At 50.2% G+C, this 16,680-nt stretch overlaps 1 protein-coding gene across 10 annotated transcripts in view; it reads right to left on the reverse strand.

Moving 5' to 3' along the window:
- The window catches only part of DNAH1 (dynein axonemal heavy chain 1), a 78,578-nt gene extending 62,287 nt beyond the window's left edge, over positions 1–16,291 (reverse strand). For 9 of the 10 annotated variants that reach the window (XR_008427479.1, XM_053929557.2, XM_053929556.1 and 6 more), the window contains exons 1-8: positions 16,231–16,291; positions 12,289–12,655; positions 11,193–11,265; positions 8,916–9,090; positions 8,318–8,474; positions 7,273–7,405; positions 2,953–3,114; positions 2,111–2,363 (exon numbers count right to left, since the gene is read on the reverse strand). Coding sequence is in view for 8 of the 10 variants with exons in the window: in XM_053929557.2 (XP_053785532.1) it covers positions 2,111–2,363; positions 2,953–3,114; positions 7,273–7,405; positions 8,318–8,474; positions 8,916–9,090; positions 11,193–11,265; positions 12,289–12,621 (1,286 nt within the window). In the remaining 2 variants the exon portion in view is untranslated. Of the gene's footprint in view, positions 1–2,110; positions 2,364–2,952; positions 3,115–7,272; positions 7,406–8,317; positions 8,475–8,915; positions 9,091–11,192; positions 11,266–12,288; positions 12,656–16,230 lie in introns of those variants that run through there. The other variant, XM_053929560.1, reaches the window with a different exon arrangement.
- Between the last annotated feature and the right edge of the window lie 389 nt (positions 16,292–16,680).

Consider the following 16,680-nt stretch of genomic DNA (forward strand, 5'->3'; position numbering starts at 1 on the left):
AAGGTTGCTCTACCCAGCGAAGTGATCATTTAGAATCGAAGGACAGATAAAGAGGTTCCCAGGCAAGAAAACACTAAAGGGGTTCATCATCACCAAGCCATGATTATATGAAATGCTAAAGAGACTTGTTTAAGAAAAAGAATGAGATCAAAAGTATGAACAATAAAATGGCAATAAATACAAATCTATCAACAATTGATTCTGAAAAACTAAGCAAACTACAACAAGCAGAATCATGAATATAGAGAGCTTTTTGATGGTTGCAAGATGGGAGAGGTAGTGTGGGGGAATGGGTGAAGAGGTGAGGGGATTAAGAGGTACAAATAGGTAGTTACAGAATAGCCATAGGGATGTAGAGACAGTATAGGAAATGAAGCACCCAAAGAACTTATATGCATGACCCATGGACATGAACAATGGTGTGGAGATTGCCTGAGGGAGTGGAGGGTGCTGTCTGGAGGGGGGCAAAGGAGGAAAATCAGGACAACTGTAATAGCATAATCAATAAAATATAATTAAAATATAAAACTGTAATACACTTGAAACCTATATAATTTTACTAACCATTGTCACCTCAATAAACATAACAGAAAAGGAAAAAAACCTAAGTAAAGTGCATAAACAGAAAAACAGAACAATAGAACATCCACACAATAGATAAATAAGCAGCTGTAAAAAAGAATGAAAGACAGCTCAATGAACTGATATGGATTGATTTCTAGGATATACTGTAAGTGAAAAAGGCAAGGTGTAAAAGAACGTCTACAGTGTGCTACTTGTCATGTAAGAAGGAAGGGGTAAAAGAAAGTATACATGTCTGCTCACTTGTGCAAAAAGAAATATAGGAAGGATAAATCAGAAACTAGTGATATTATTACCTATGAACATGTGGTGGGAACAGGGTGGAAAATAAGGGAGATGTGAATAGGATATAATGAATAGGGGTGGAGAGTGACAAATCTCCGAGTGTACCTTTTTGATATATAGACACACATATACACACAGAGGTATATACTAAATATATATGCATTATATAGAATATATATTCTCCCACTATAAGTGTGTGTACATATATGAATGTATGTATGTATATGTGTATATATACATACACACAATGGACCAAGCTGTATTTCATTACAGGAACTTATCCTACTAAAGGGAGTGGGAAGAACTAAACCAAGTAACTTTGGAACACAGTATTTAGACTATATGCTCCCAGGCTAGAGAGAAAAAGAACATTGAACAAACTTCAAAGTATTAGTAGGGGTTTTCTTTTAAAGGATATGGATTAGCAATTTGAAAATACTTTGTGTGTATTCTAGGACTGAGCAAATAAGGAAATACATTATGAACAATGGGAGCCATTTTTCTTCAGAAGAAATAAGTAAGAAATACGTACAAGTGAGAATGAGCCGTATGGTATTGGAGTGAATTTTAAGGTATCAGTATGAACTCATGATTTTTAACAGATCAATAGATAGATATAAAGACAGAAATGTGTGTGGAGACTATACATAAAATGTAATGAAATATAATAATGTGATAATATACATATATATTTCCCAGATTTGTCTGGTCTAAAAGCCTCAAAGCAATGATTTCCCAATAGCAATGAGCACATCTAATGCCTAGACCTTGGCTTCTAAATACCATTCCCCACTAAATGGAACCAGGGCTCCTTGGAGAAATAGCTGATTTCAGGGCTAAGTCTGGGAAAGTGCAAGACGAGCCCAGAATTTCTTGCTGTGCTAGGAAGTAAAAATATGCTCAAAGAACAATAGGAACACGTTAAAAGGACAGAGGAACCACTTTGAAGGGGGTCCCACTGGCCAAATCTGGGACAATTTGAATACCAAAATAAAAAATGGCAGCAACAGATGATAGCCCTTTGAATAAAGTAAGAACCCATGAGTCCATATTGATAATGAAAGATTTGGAGGTGAACAAGAAATTATTTGAGATCCAACAAGTCCATAGCTCAGTGGGCAAGACAGCCACAAACAGACAAGTGTGAAGGTAGCTCTACCCCTGGGCAGCACTACTTCCCCATGGGAGTGTTTCCTGGAAGTGGTAATGTTTGGGCATGGGGAAAGGTCTGGCAGGTACTCACGAGGGCCCTTTGCGCATCCGGGGTGTGCTCAGGGCCCACTGCTTGATTCTGCTTAGGCTTTGCTCATTGAGGAGCCGCTGGCCCTCAGAGGGCATGCAGTCCACATAGAGGTTGTACAGCAGCAGCGCCTCCGTGTTCTTGCGCAGGGCATTGGCCTGGACCACACGCTGTGTGAACACACGTGGGTCCTCAGCACAGAAGAGAAGCTGGATCCGTGGTACCCAGTATTGGCAGATCAGGAGGGGTGGCCTTCCTGGGGTCAGGCAGGTGCGAGAGAGAAGGGGATAGTCAGTTGGGCTGTCTGGGTTGGAGCACCCAGGGTTCAGCCTGGCTCTGCCACTGATGCATGGTAGCCCTGAGCAAGGGGTTTCCCTTTCCTGACCCCCATCACATCTGTGAAATGGGTATGTTGGTATTCGCTGCCCTGCCCACCTCACAGGTTGTCATGGATGGATGTGAGTGCTCTGAAAACTGTTAAGAGCTTTGCACAAACAAGGAGCTATACAGGGGTGGCTGTTTACATGCCCATTCCTTGATGCCACACTAAAATGGACATCCCTAATTGATGGGCCTTGGGTTCCTTCTCACCATCATGCTGAGTTGGTATACCAATACTAGCTACTCAGAGTTGGTATATCAAATAATGCCCATTTGCCCTTCCTGAGGTCTCTGGGTGGGTCCTCTGGTTCTCACTGGTTAGGGACAGATAGCCACAGGACAAACAGAGCAAGGGAAAATTCCAAATGAGCAGGCTGTGCCCTAGGTGAGGGGTTGGCTTCAGTTACAGGCCAGGCCTAGCCTGAGCTGCGGGTCTGCCTGGATTGGGGGCAGTAAGCTTGTACCTTCAGCAGTGACCCCTCCGTTCAGGATGGGCTTCCCCATGTCATCTCGCACCAAGCCATTCTTATCTGTCTTGTGCACCAGGTACAGCTTCTTCTCCTTGTCATAGTCCAGGACACCAACATTGAACCATTCATACTTCAGTTCCCGACTTTTGGGGTCCTCTAAAACAGGAGGGAAACCCACCAGTGTTTCCTGTCATGGGGTGAGTGGGCCCTCTCAACGTAGGCAGCAGGTGCTGGAAATGGGTCTCAGAGGTCACTAGTCTAGCCTTACTCCCACCAGGAGGGCAACCTCTGGCTCCAGCAGAGTGGGGACCCTGCTTCCTCCTAGCTGAGCTGGACTCTGGGGAAGCCCTGGCCGCAGGAGGAGTCACAAGGAGTAGCCCTCTCTGCCCTTGTACTCTGCATGACCCCATCGGGGCAGAGAGAGACAAAGAGAGAGAGAGAGACAGACAGACAGACAGACAAGGTAGCAGGACTGGGAGAGGAGGCAGGAAAGCCCCAAGCAAACAGAGACCTATTGAGCTGTAAAGGTCATCATGTCTGAGCTAGACCCCTTCAAACTGACCAAGCCCCAGGTGACTTGTACTCTTCCCATAGGCTGTCTGTGGCAGTTGAGCCCCTTGGCCCCTCTTATCAGGACAGGTTAGGTCAGGGAAGAAGACTGATGTCCTGCAATGACGTCCAACGGGGCCTCAGTACCTGTTTGGTCTGGATGGGCCTCCCACCACTGAAAGTCTACTTCTCCAGCTCACCTACTGCCACTTCACCCCACACTATTTCTCTCCAGCCACACAGGATGTCTGGCTATTCCTGAGACTTTGGAGCTTGATTTTGCATTTGCATTGGATGTGCCCCCTACCTAGAACAGTCTTACTCAAGTCACCTCATTAATGGTTTGTTCCCTGCTCAAGTGGCTTTTCATTGGAAAATCATCTCTGCCTAAAGTAGTGTCTTTGCTCCAGACACTCTCTGACCCATTATCCTGCTTGTGTCCCTCAAAGAGCTAAGTCATATTGTGTGTGCATCCTCTCCTGGTCCTGGTTAGCCTTCTCACACTAGTGTCAGCTCCCCAAGGGCAGGAGCAACTTTGTCGCATCTTTATCACAGCGGCATCCCTGTACCTAGAATGCAAACTGGTACATGTAGTAGGTGCTCAGTAAACTTTTGTAGAAGTTAGACACATATGGCACAGTGCCAGGCAGAGAAGGCCTCAATACATAGTGGCTTAAAACAAATGTGGGCCCCCCGGTCCCCACATAGCTGATCCTCCACAGAGGGTGGAGGTTGGTGGTCAGTGATCACAGCCAGTCCTTGCAGCTGATTGGCCTGGGTAAATCCCTCCCACTGACCTGCCAACACCAACCAAGGCTCAACTACAAAAAGAGGGTACACTCAGCCCACAGGAAGGGCGCACCTCAATTATCTAGCTTGGGTGATAGAGGACACTGTGTCACTGGACCCTACAGAACACCTACTACATTAGGCCACACTACCAAGACACGGAGTCATAGCAGTTCTACCTTATACATAGAAACAAACACAGGGAGGCTGCCACCAGGAGGAGACAAAGAAACATGGCTCAAATGAAATAACAGATCAAAACTCCAGAAAAAGAGCTAAACAAAATAGAGATAAGCAATCTATCAGATGCAGAGCTCAAAGCACTGGTTATAAGGATGCTCAAGGAACTTAGTGAGGACCTCAACAGCATAAAAGACATCCAGTCAGAAATGAAGGATACACTAATTGAAATAAAGAATCATTTGCAGGAAACAACAATAGAGTGGCCAAGAATCAAATCAATGATATGGGACATAAGGAAGCAAAAGAGAACCAATCAGAACAAGAAGAAAAAAGAATCCAAAAAATGAGGACAGTGTAAGCAGCCTCTGGGGCAACCTCAAGAGGTCCAAAATTCACATCATAGTGGTGCCAGAAGGAGAAGAGAAAGAGCAAGAAATTGGAAAGCTAGTTGAAAAAAATAATGAAAAAAAAAAACCCCTTCCCTGATTTGGTGAAGGAAGTAGACATGTAAGTCCAGGAAGAACAGAGAGCCTCAAACAAGATGGATGCAAAGAGGCCCACTCCAAGGCACATCATAATTAAAATGCCACAGGTTAAAGACAGAATCTTAAAAGCAGCAAGAGAAAATCACCTACAGGGGAATTCCCATAAGACTGTTGGCGGATTTCTCAACAGAAACTTTGCAGGCTAGAAGGCACTGGCAAGGAGTATGCAAAGCCATGAAAAGCAGGGACCTACAGCCAAGGTTGCTCTACCCAGCGAAGTGATCATTTAGAATCGAAGGACAGATAAAGAGGTTCCCAGGCAAGAAAACACTAAAGGGGTTCATCATCACCAAGCCATGATTATATGAAATGCTAAAGAGATTTGTTTAAGAAAAAGAATGAGATCAAAAGTATGAACAATAAAATGGCAATAAATACAAATCTATCAACAATTGATTCTGAAAAACAAGCTAAGCAAACAACAACAAGCTGAATCATGGATATGGAGAGTGTTGTGATGGATGCCAGATGGGAGGGGGGTGTGGATGAATGGGTGAAGAGGTGAGGGGATTAAGAAGTACAAATAGGTAGTTACAGAATAGCCATGGGGATGTAAAGTACAGCATAGGAAATGGAGTAGCCAAAGAACCTATGCATGACCCATGGACATGAACAATGTGTGGGAATTTCCTGAGGGAGTGGTGAGTGCTGGGTGGAGGGGGACATAGGGAGAAAAATTGGGACAACTGTAATAGCATAATCAATAAAATATAATTAAAAAAATAAATGTGGGCAATACAGAGTGGACCGAGGAAGGAAGAAGGGCTAAATTCCCAGGAAACATTCCCTGGAGGCTGATGCCGGACAGATGAGTAAAGGAGGTTGCTTGGTATACCTCACTGGCTTTCATTCTGTTTTTGCTTTCCCTTCCCTTCCTAGTAAGTTTCCTTTTTGAAAATACTAACCTTGTTTTGGCTCAGCTTAAAGGAAAAGATGTCATAAGAAACCCTCAGCAGAAAATGAGAGTTCTCTGCAGAAACACTCCCTGAGAGCCCCTCCTCCTTCTTCAAAGGCCAGGACCCGTGTGAAGGGGTCCAAACAGAAGCACTCTGGGGAGGCTGGTATTCGGTGCATTTAAGGTTAATGCAGCCCCAAACATTCTGGTTTTATCACCAGGAATTGGTGATCTGGGTACAATTGAGTTAAATTATTTTTGTAATTAAGTAAAAATAAAGGGAACATTCTGGGCTTCTTGTCTAGTTCAGAGAAATTGATTCCAGCATTAACCTGATTTTAAATCGAAACATAAAGTTAACAGCATGCTCAATGGACTCACTGAGGGCCCCCTGGATGCTGAGCAGTCTTAAAACCAACATGGCTCTTATACTCCTGCCTGCCACCGGGCCCACTCTTTGCTCTATAGTGGCTTGTCCACCCACTGGCAGGAATCAGAGCAGCCCTCAGCCCTGCACATGGGCATGGCTACCCCCAACCTCCAACCCCATGATCCAGGCCTTTCTAGGATGCCTGCACAGAACTAGCCACACAGGCCAGGGTAGAGGCTGTGGAAGCTTACCCTGGCACTGTTTCCAACAGTGGCCAACTGGAGAGAGCCTCCACTGCCCACAAGGCAGACCTGGGGCCAATGGAGGAGCCAATACACACAAGGCAGAGCAAACCTGGGCATCAGTGTGGGTGTGTGTGTGTGGGTTTGACAGTGGTTGCAAATGGATGATGGTAGGTGAGTGTGTGTTGGTAAAAATGTGCATGTGAATGTGCCTGCATGTGTTTGTGAGTGTGTGGGATGGTGTGTGCAACACTGAGCATGCTTGTGGACATGTGTGATGGTGTGTCTCTGTGCATTTGCAAGTGAGTGAGTGTGTGTGACAGTGTGTGTGTTGCCACAGAGAGGTGAAGCTGACAGGCCCCAGTTAGAGCTGGAGCGATAGTGATTTCTGGGTGGTGGGATGGAAGGGCTTGAACTGTGCCCCTTATGCACATATATGTTTTTTATTACCAAGAAGTCAAAGCTGTTTTGATTTGTTTTGTTTTGTTTTTAACACTAGACACTATCCAGCTGTCCCTTCCCCAGCCCTCCCACCAATGTCATCCCTGGCCCCTGCATTTCCTGCCTCTGTGTGACCAGCCCCTTGGCCAGGGTCCTAGATGGGATGTCTTAAAAGGTGGGGCCCTCATCTCCTAGGACTGCTAAGCCCCAGGGCAGCCCAGGAATCCCTGGCAGAGTTACTGCCATGATGGGAGGGTACAGACCAGGATCCTGCCCCCCAACCAGGCTGGCCCTGCTCACCATGTCCCAGGAAGTCATTGGTGGGCAGGAGGGCTTTTCCTGGGACTGGTTTCCTGTCCTGAGACCCTGGCTCCAAGCCCATGTCGAGCCATTCACTGGGAGTCCGGCAGTCAAACTCCTCATTGTCGAACACCTGAAAGAAAGCAGCAGCCATCAGGAGGAGGCAGATCAACCTAGTGGGGCCTGAGTAGTCTGGGCACACCAGCGTATGGGGGCGCCTACATAGGCTCCTCCCCAGGTGCAGGTGCTGCAGACTGGGGACCAGAGAGCTGAGCCCCTCCTCTGCTGCTCACAGGTGCCCGTGAGTTCTGACTCTATGAAACCCAGGATCCTTGTCCAGCGAAGCCACCCTAAGGTTCAGGCAGAAGGGTACCTGGGGACCCACAGTGGGATATGGGGTCCCTCTCCCACCGCCCAGAATCATCCGGCTCAAGCCCGAGGTAAGAGATGACCCTTAGATTTTCCTGAGCACCCCACCCAGACTTGGAAATGATGGAGATTCAGGGTTGTCAGAAGACCACCCTCAGCAGGGCAATATGCATCTGGATTCAGTTCTGCCTCCCTGCAAGACACACTCAGGGCCACGGAGAGGAAGGGGGAGGGGGAGGGGGGAAGCCAGAGCAGGCCATCCTCCCCCTTCTCCTCCTGGGATTCAGTTTGCCTGTCAGTACCCAAAAGGGGCTGCAATGATGCCTTCCTCCACTCCGGGTCTCCCTCTGGTGAGCCCAGAGCAGTGGCCAGAGAGTCCTGCACGTATTCCACAGTCCAACTGGGCTGCTTCTTGGTGCCTGTGGGTTGGGTGGGGGAAGGAGCATAGAGGCTACCAAGGTTCCCAGGGAAGCAGTGGAGAATCAGCATCCCATGGGTCCTGGGGCCCTTCTGTCTCAGGCTAGGATGCTTGAGACCCCTACGGGGCTCCAATTATGCAGTTGCCCTGTTGCAAGTAAGCACTTGTGATTGTCATGGGGCCCCCTTTCTGGTTTGGCCCCTTAGCTGAGATCATGCACCCCCCTGACCACTGGCCCTCCGGGGAAGCTATGCTCACCTTCAGTGGCAGATAAATGGGGAAGAGTGGGTCATTGCCCTGCTCGATGGTCTGGGGGTGGTAGGGGTCTGGGTGCCTGGGCATGAGCTTGTTGGAGTCAATGCCCTCGCTGGCCAGCAACTGCTCAATGTCCAGGCTCAGGTACAGCCGCTTCCTCCTGGTGGAGGAAGACAGGGAATCTCATGACTTCTTGTGTGAGGTGGCTGGATCAGTGGGTGTTAGCAAAAGCCCATGGGGTTGTGGTGGCAAGGATGTGGCCCAGGGACCCCTCCAGGGCAACTTGTGACTCTGGGACTCATCAGGGAGTGGTGTGATGGCTGGAACTGGTATTCTGGGCTCCAACTGCCCTACTGTCCTGCCTGGCAGTTCTACCACATTGACCCAAATATCACCCTCCCCAATTCCACAGCAAGAAAAGCAATTTGTTCATATCAAGAGGCCAAAGGACTAGCGGGTTTGATTTGAACACTTGCACACAGGCTCATTTTAGTGACCTCTGATGTGGGAATAGTCCCTGAATTGCCTGCTATCTCTCACCCTGAGTTGGGCAGACACAGCCTCCCGAGGACAGGCCCTCCCCCAGCCCACCCAGCCATACCTCTCAATCTCAGTCTTGCGGGGGCACTGGCCCGGCAGCACCAGGAAGGGCACCTGCACCTTGGGCTCATAGGCCTGCAGTGGGAAGTCAGCCTGGCTGAGCAACTGGGTGGTGGGCCCGATACACTGCCGCTCCAGGCGCTCCTCGAAGTCCTCAGGAATCTCAAAGGTTCTGACTACAGGTAGAGGAATGGGCAGGAGCTGCAGAGACCCAGACTTGGGCCCAATACCCCTGCTCTAGGACAAAGCACTAGGCAGGGATTAGGCATACATACTACTTTGGGACATGGGAATCTCAGAGCTAGCCTATGGCCAGGCAGTGGTGGGAGAAGCCAGACATAGCACCAGGTACCCAAGGGAGTGCAAGCCTGAGGGACCAAGGCCTCCAGAAGGTCTATTAGGTCCTGTTCTAAGCTCAGAGCCAGCATGCTGCCCATGACCCCAGTACCAGTGGCCATTGCTCAAGCCAGATGCTAAATCAACCCACAAATGAGGATTACAACTAGAGAGGAAGGCTAAGTGGTAGTTCCCTGCATATTTGGGATCTGTTCCTGCTACCCCTGCCCTAGAGGCCCCCCCAAAGCATATCACTCTGAACACCATTCACTCCCTGGGACTATTTGTTGACTCCAGGCATCCTGGGTAGTGTAGAGTAGGGGCACCCCCACCTGGGCCCTGGGGGACCTTCAAGTCACAAAATGGACACCACTATTTAGACAACCAGGACAGGCAGAGGCTTTCATTCCAGGTCTCGGGGGAGGAGAGCTGGTGGACACAGGCCTACTGATAGGGTGACCATTCCAGTTTGCCTGGGACTGAGGTGTTATTCAGGATTCAGGCTGTTAAGTGGAAAGGTCCAGAAAAACTGAGACTATAGAAATGGGAAATGAGGTATGGGAATATGCTTCAGGAGATAAGCCACCTTCCCCAGGAGCTGGTTGGGCTCAGGACAGCTAGGTGATGACTTCCCTCCACTCTCCTGGGAGGCCCTGGTGACCCTCCTTGGGCGTTACCATTTCTGAGGCCCAGCAGAGGCCACCTGCCTTCAGCTGAAGTTCATTTTTCACCAGAGTTGTCAAGTACTCAGGGAAACCCCACTGCCCCACAGCACCAAAAAGGCCTGGCCAAGAGGGCTGTTTTCAGACCCCCAACCACCTGCTCTTGAGCCTGTGGGTCATTCCACTCCCAGAACCACAGGCTCCTGGCCCTGAGTCTCAGGGGCCAAGAAGGAGCCAGGGTGAGGAGAACAAAGTGTGGCCTCTGGTCCCTGCTGCATCCATGAGCCTGAGGCAGGCTACTTCAACATTCCCCTTTTCATCACATGGGTGGGGTCGCAGAGCTGCTGACCACCCCACCTTACCCCTGCCATGGATGGTAGAAGCACCATTCCCTATTCCCAGTAACCCCACAGCTCTTACATCTGTGGTTTGCAACAATTTTCTGGGCCATGTATACTTGTGATACTTGATCCTCAGGTCACAGCACGAATGCTCATGCATGTGACATCTCCTGGGCCACTTTGGGGGGTTCACAAACCCTAGGAGGCTCATGGGCCCCGACAGTACTAATCTGGGTAGTGCCAGCAAGGAGCTAGGCCTCTGCTAGGGTTGGAGAGGATGGGCAGACAGCTGGGACCACGGGGCACCTGTGCCTCATCTAAGGGGGCAGGCATCCTGTCTGCTGTCCAGGTGGGAGGGCCCCACCTAATTCCTGACTGTCACTCAGGGCTCCACCTTGCTTGTTGTCTCTCCCGGAGCCACCTTATTCTTCCCTCTGCCAAGGGGGACTGACCCCCCACTCCCTGCAGACCTGTCCCAGTCCTTACAAAACTCATCACAGAGACAGAAGAGACCTTTTTTCCTCCAGGAAACATCTCCAGGACACATTCCTGTGTCAGGCCCTCTTCTAGAGGATGAGGCCCTAGCGGGAAACAGCTCAGACACAGTCTTGGTTTTCTCCAAGCCCCGTCCAGGGGAGGCAGAAAATATACATGTAAATGCCCTACCCCTGCCCCCAGCTGGGTGGAAGGAACTGGAGCCACCGCCCTCAGCAACCCTAGCCCCCCAGGACCCTTGTATAGCTCTGCTAAGAGGAATGATAAAGTAGCTGGGGCTCACTGAGTACTCAGTGAGACCCCAGTTCAGTGAGCTGGGCCCTTGCAAAGCACCTCATCTCTTGTCATCCTCATTTTACATTTGAGGAAACTGAGACTTTCAGCCTGAGGCTAGAGGCCCTGCTTCTAACTGTACCTGCTCACCCAGCTTTCCAGGGTACTGACCTCTTGGGGAGAACTTGTCAAGGTCGGCCTGCCGTAGGAGGTTCTGGTTTATGCAGGGGCCACGGCATACTTCCTAGAACCAAACCCCAGAACCCCAAGGGGGAATGATCATCCTGGGGATAGACAGGACTTGGGAGGCACCCCAAGGCCTGGTGTCTTCCCCAAGTCCACTGGGGAGCACCACAGGAGTATGGGGGTAGGGCAGAAACAGTGAGTTTGTACAATTCCTGATTCAAAGGCTACAGTGGGCCATAAGCTGTCACCCCCTGGGACACCCCTTGCCATACCTTGTTCTGGTCCTGTACTGCCCACTCCGAGAAAACTGTTGGTGTGTGTTCAGGAACGGAGTCACAAGAAAGAGGTACTGCATGGCCAGCAGGGGTCTCTGTGTGGACCTCCCCTCTCAAAGGCCACTCTGGCACCCCAGGCAGTGTGGGTATCAGTGGGTCCTTGTCCTATCTCTCTTGGCCCCTCTCTCCTGCCTAAAACCTTCCTAATGCTGTCTGGTGCCTGTGGGGCTCCATGAATTCTTCCCTAACTACCCTCTCTCTGTTCTGTCCCTGTCCCAAGCCTCTATCTCTCCCCTCATAGTACACCCTCCTCCTCCACATGGCCATTGGCTCTGTCAGGGACCCCAAGCCTTTGTATCTTCTGTACCTTCTGCCTGGACACGGCCCCCCAGCTGCTTTCTTACCATCTCTTAGATCTCAGCAGTATGCCACCTCATCCAAGGACCCCTCCCAAACCGGAGATGGTGGGGGAGTTAACTCCCCACTAAACCCATCACCCTATGACAATAGAAACATGGATATCTCATCTTCACTGTCCCTAGTGCTTAGTTCAGGGCTTGTCACACAGTAGGTGCTCAGTAATGAATTGTTGAATGAGTGAACAGATGGATAGATGAACAGAAGGATGAATGGAAGGGAGGTAGATGGGTGGGTGGGTGGGTGATGGACAAATTGATAGATGGACAGATAGATGGATGGATAGATAAGTGAACAAATGAAGTGATAAATAGATGGGTGGATGGAAGGATGGGCAAATGGAGCCCACAAGGAGGGCTCAGGCTTGGTAGGAGAGTTACCACACTCACCCCAAGTTGACCCAAGGTTCCAGGGCTGAGAATGTCAGAGTAGAATCCACGCTGCTTCATCAGTGGATACTTCTTTTCAGTGCTTTTCAGGGGCAATTTCAGGGGCTGCCCCAAATCTGAGAGAATGGGTGGGACTGCAGGCAAGGGTAAAGCTGGGGGATTGGGGTAAGGGCTTGGAGGAGGTTTCTCCAACCCAGAATCTGGTCCCAGGTTATGTTCGAGGCCTGCATGATTCCTCCTCGGACTATCCTTTTGGCTGTCAGGAATACTGCTGCATCCTGGGTCCTGAGGGGTCCTTCCAGGGCTGCATTGTCCTATGTTAGGCTGTTCCATGCTGTTTCTCAGGGCGATGGCCCAGCCAGAGATCCTAAGAGAAGATATTGGCATCATTGGGCCTTTGCCAGCCTCTTGTCAGTCCCTAGGGACACCACAATACGGGATGCCTTGCTTGCCACCCGAATCAAGCCCATCCTCTTATGCATGGAAAGAGAAGCGGGAGCATGGAGGGAATAGTCTCTGCCTAATCTGGAAAGGCACACAGTGCAGGGAAGGTCCCACCAGGAGACGGGCCTTCCCTGCATGCTGCATGTGAGAAATGAGCTCCCAGACGCAGTCAGGGCTGAGTGAGGAGAGTCTGGGAAGCTCTGCAAATGTCCCTACCCCAGTGCACCCTTCTGTACTTGCCCCCCTCGCCCCCCCCCCATGTTACAGAAAAAGGCCTGGCTTCTCACAAGGGGAGACAAAGAGGACAGCCCAGAGCTCACTCACTCAAAGAAGGGCCCTGTTTGGTTTTTCCCAAAAAGACTTTTACCCAGGACAGCCCAAATGTTCTCAGCCCAGCCCTCTGGTTGCCTTGCCTCTCCCCATGTGGGGATGGGGCCATGCCCTGCTTGCCTCTCCATTCCTGTCCCCCAACCATACCCCAGGATCCAGAGGACTAAATGGCCTCCACAGAGGGACACTGACCCTCTACTGGCCCACAGATTCCACTGCCAGAAACTTTGCTCAGGGTCAGGCCCGTTTAGGAAACATATACCCTCCTCTCTCCCCAAAAGGAGTAGCAGATGTGCCACTGGGTTACATAATCATCCACCATCCTAAGGTCAAGGGTGTGTAGAGTTTTCACTGAGGGGTGAACAAGCCCTCGCCAACCCTCTCTTGCTTTCGGCTACTTCAAAATGCATCACGGGGGGAACTCCTTGGTCAGGGGAGCATTATAAGAAATGGGACAAGGGTATGGGGGAGGAGAGGTTTCCATACAATACTGATGCAAAAACAAAAGTGAGTCTACGATTATCTCAATAAAAATTTCAATTAAATAAGGGGAGCATCCTAACAAAAGGAAATAGGGACCTGGTCCAAATAACAGCCCTCCCCCTCCTTTCCCATTCCATTTCCCACCCCCTGCATATGAGGAAGAGGCAGCCAGGAGCTTGCAATACAGGCTGCTCTCTGGGCTTGGTGTTCCATGCTCTGCCATGTCCATTTTAGCCATCATTGGGACTGGTGGTGTAGGTCTCCTGTTGGGTCATGGCAGGGGCACCTTGCCTGGACTGACCTGAAAGGTGAGTGGGCAGCTGGGGATGTTTGGAGCAAGCTCCCCAGCAATGCTGAAGCAGCCTGCAGCTGCTGAGGCTATTTCTAAGAGCGGGTGGTGAGTTGGCAAGACCAGTTGAGGGACTGTGAAGGGCAGATGGGGCTCCGGCTTCTATCCAGTCAGCCATATCCCACCAGAACTCCCCCCTGAATCCACTCCCTGGTGGCCAGCTGCTTCCTAGGGCAGGTGCTGAAAACAATGCTAAGTCTGGTCCACCTGTCTGACAGTCACCAGCGCTTCCCAGAGCACCCTGAAGAACAGAGCCGCCCCTGGGGATCAGCCCCATCGTGGCTGCAAACCTACAGATGTCTGCCTCATCTTTGAACAAATAGAGCAGGCCTTGGAGAGAAGAAGGCCCCAGCTCCACAGAAAAGAGTTCCATTTCCATTTCCCCAGCTCCCAAACAAGCTTGAAATGCTCGGCTGCTTCACTGGTATGTTATAAGGATTGACAGAGATAGATGCAGAAATGTCAAGGAAACCAGTGTCACTGATGGCAAAAGGAGTCTGTGATGGGGGGGATTGGCTGCCTGTTTGAAACATTTCCCTCTGAGCAGATGGGCAGAGTCCAGGCAGGTCCCAAGCAGGAAGGTGGAAGGAGGTGTGAGCTGCAAACCCAGAGTCCTGTTTCCTCTCTGTCCCTCAGCCCTTCACGAAGATGGACAGCTGCCTTCCAGTCCCCCTCCCCCAGCTCTGGGCACTTGTACACTGCCAGTGTGCACAGTGACACAGAGACAGACAGAAACACCTCTCTTCTGTCACAGCCCCCTGGGTGATGGCAGCCTCTGCATGGGAATGAGTGTGGCTGGCAAGAAGGTTCCCATCCAGACCATTTGTATGAGGGAGCTGGCCAGTAAGATACCATGGGTGATCCAGTGTTGGGAATGGTAAATGTTATTAAGAGGCTTGGATGTAGTTCATGCATCATCTCATTTAAATCTCTGAGGTAGAAACTGAGACTATCTTCATTGCTCAGAGGTGGGAAAAACAAGGCTCAGAGAGGTTAAGTAACCTATGCAAGGTCACACAGCCAGCAAGAGGCACAGTTGGAATTTGAAACCAAGTTAATTTTTTCCCCCAGTCAGATCAACTGGGAGCCCTATTGGCTGGAGCTAGAGGAAGCTTCAGGTTGGACTCACTGACATTCAACCCCAAGTGGCCAACCACCTGCCAGGCACTGCGCTAGATGGACATGATGAACAAGGGTATTTGATCCTCACAAAAGGTAGGTTATTTCTTTTATCACCAGTCCACAAGCAAGGAAACTAAGGTTTAGAGAAGTGAGAAATTTACAAAGGACCCACAAACAGTATGGAAACTGAAGTTTTCCTCCCTGGCTGACGTAAAGGTCCATGTCCCTAGCACCACCACACAGTGGTTCTCGAACTGTGTACCAAGAAACCCTGAGGTTCTGCAAAGTGTGTACCTGTGGGGAGAAGGGCCTAAGCAGAAGGGCCTCTAAGCCACCCACCCCTGATTCAACAAGGACCCTGTTCCTTTATGTTTCATGTACCAGAGTCCTGTGTAGGATTTCATTTGACAAGTGGATCTGTGGCTTAAGGGTCTTTGAAAGTCTCTGCCCTTGTGGAGTCACCTGGCAAACGATACTGTGGATGCTGATAACCCCACAGACTCGGGCTTTCTCTGCCTTTTTTGGAGCACTCACCTGATGTGACCTGATCTGTGTTCCCACAGCTGAGGCTCCTTCCTCCAGTGAACATCTCCCCTTATTATAAATGCAAACACCTGTCTCACCTGCCTGCTGAGCATGAGGGCCCAAAATGCAGAAATTTTCCAGTAACATTGATCTTTAGAACCTTCGTACTTAGCATGGAACCGACACAGCCTTCGTAATTACAGAGTAGGTGCGTGGAAAGTGTTTGCCTAATTGTTGAATGAATGAAGTGAGTAAAGGGAGGCGGTTGATCTCTGTAACAACTTTCGAGATAAGTGCCATAATACTCTGCCAATTTAGAGATGGGGACACCGAGGACTAAGGAGACTGGATGTGGTCACGAGCAGGAAAGGGAGCGGGTGGCTGGCTAATGAGGACCAGAATCTCGGCTCCTTCCCTGCCTCGGTCTTCCACAGGAGGCGGGGGGCAAGGAGCAGGGTCCCCCAAACCGGTCTGGTAAATACAGGACTTTTTCTCCAAGGCTGTTCAAAAATGCGCCCACTCCTTTCTCATTTGCCAAGGCTCAGGAAACTGCGCTCAGATTTGGGGGCAGGGATGTGGACCCTGGGCTGGGAGGCGTCCTCCTTACTGTCATGTCCATTCTCCCTCTGCGCCTTATGGGGTCCCCCTGCCCGTGTTCGCCCTGCCAAACCTCCGCCCCACAGACCTACCAGCTTCACGGAGCAACGTCGCGTCTGGCGGCCAGTCTCTAGGGAGGGAGGTTGAGCCCGTTGCTAAGGGGCCGGACCATCCAGCTCCGTGGGGCCGGAGCTTCCGTCGGAACCTCCAAGTCTGCACCGGCCTCCCCCGCACCCTCCGCGACTTGGTTCCTCCTTCCCCGACTTGTTGCTTCCCCTTCCTGGACCTGGGCCACCTCGGAGCTGTAGGAAAGTGTCAGTTCTCTAGGCTCTCAGATCCAGGCCCCCTAGTTCCTCTTCCCTACCAGACTCTTTTAGAATAAGAGACAATACAGCCAAATTCAGTGAGAGAACTTTGAGTGAATCCTGTTCTGTTTTTAAAGCTATGTAAATAATTTAGGGAGAATAATAGGGGAAATTTACGAACTGGAAGTTTGCATTTAAGCCACAGCTGCAGGACCAATAGTCAGGTTATTGCTAAAA

Source organism: Desmodus rotundus, chromosome 8, assembly GCF_022682495.2.
Source record: "Desmodus rotundus isolate HL8 chromosome 8, HLdesRot8A.1, whole genome shotgun sequence".
NCBI lineage: Eukaryota > Metazoa > Chordata > Mammalia > Chiroptera > Phyllostomidae > Desmodus > Desmodus rotundus.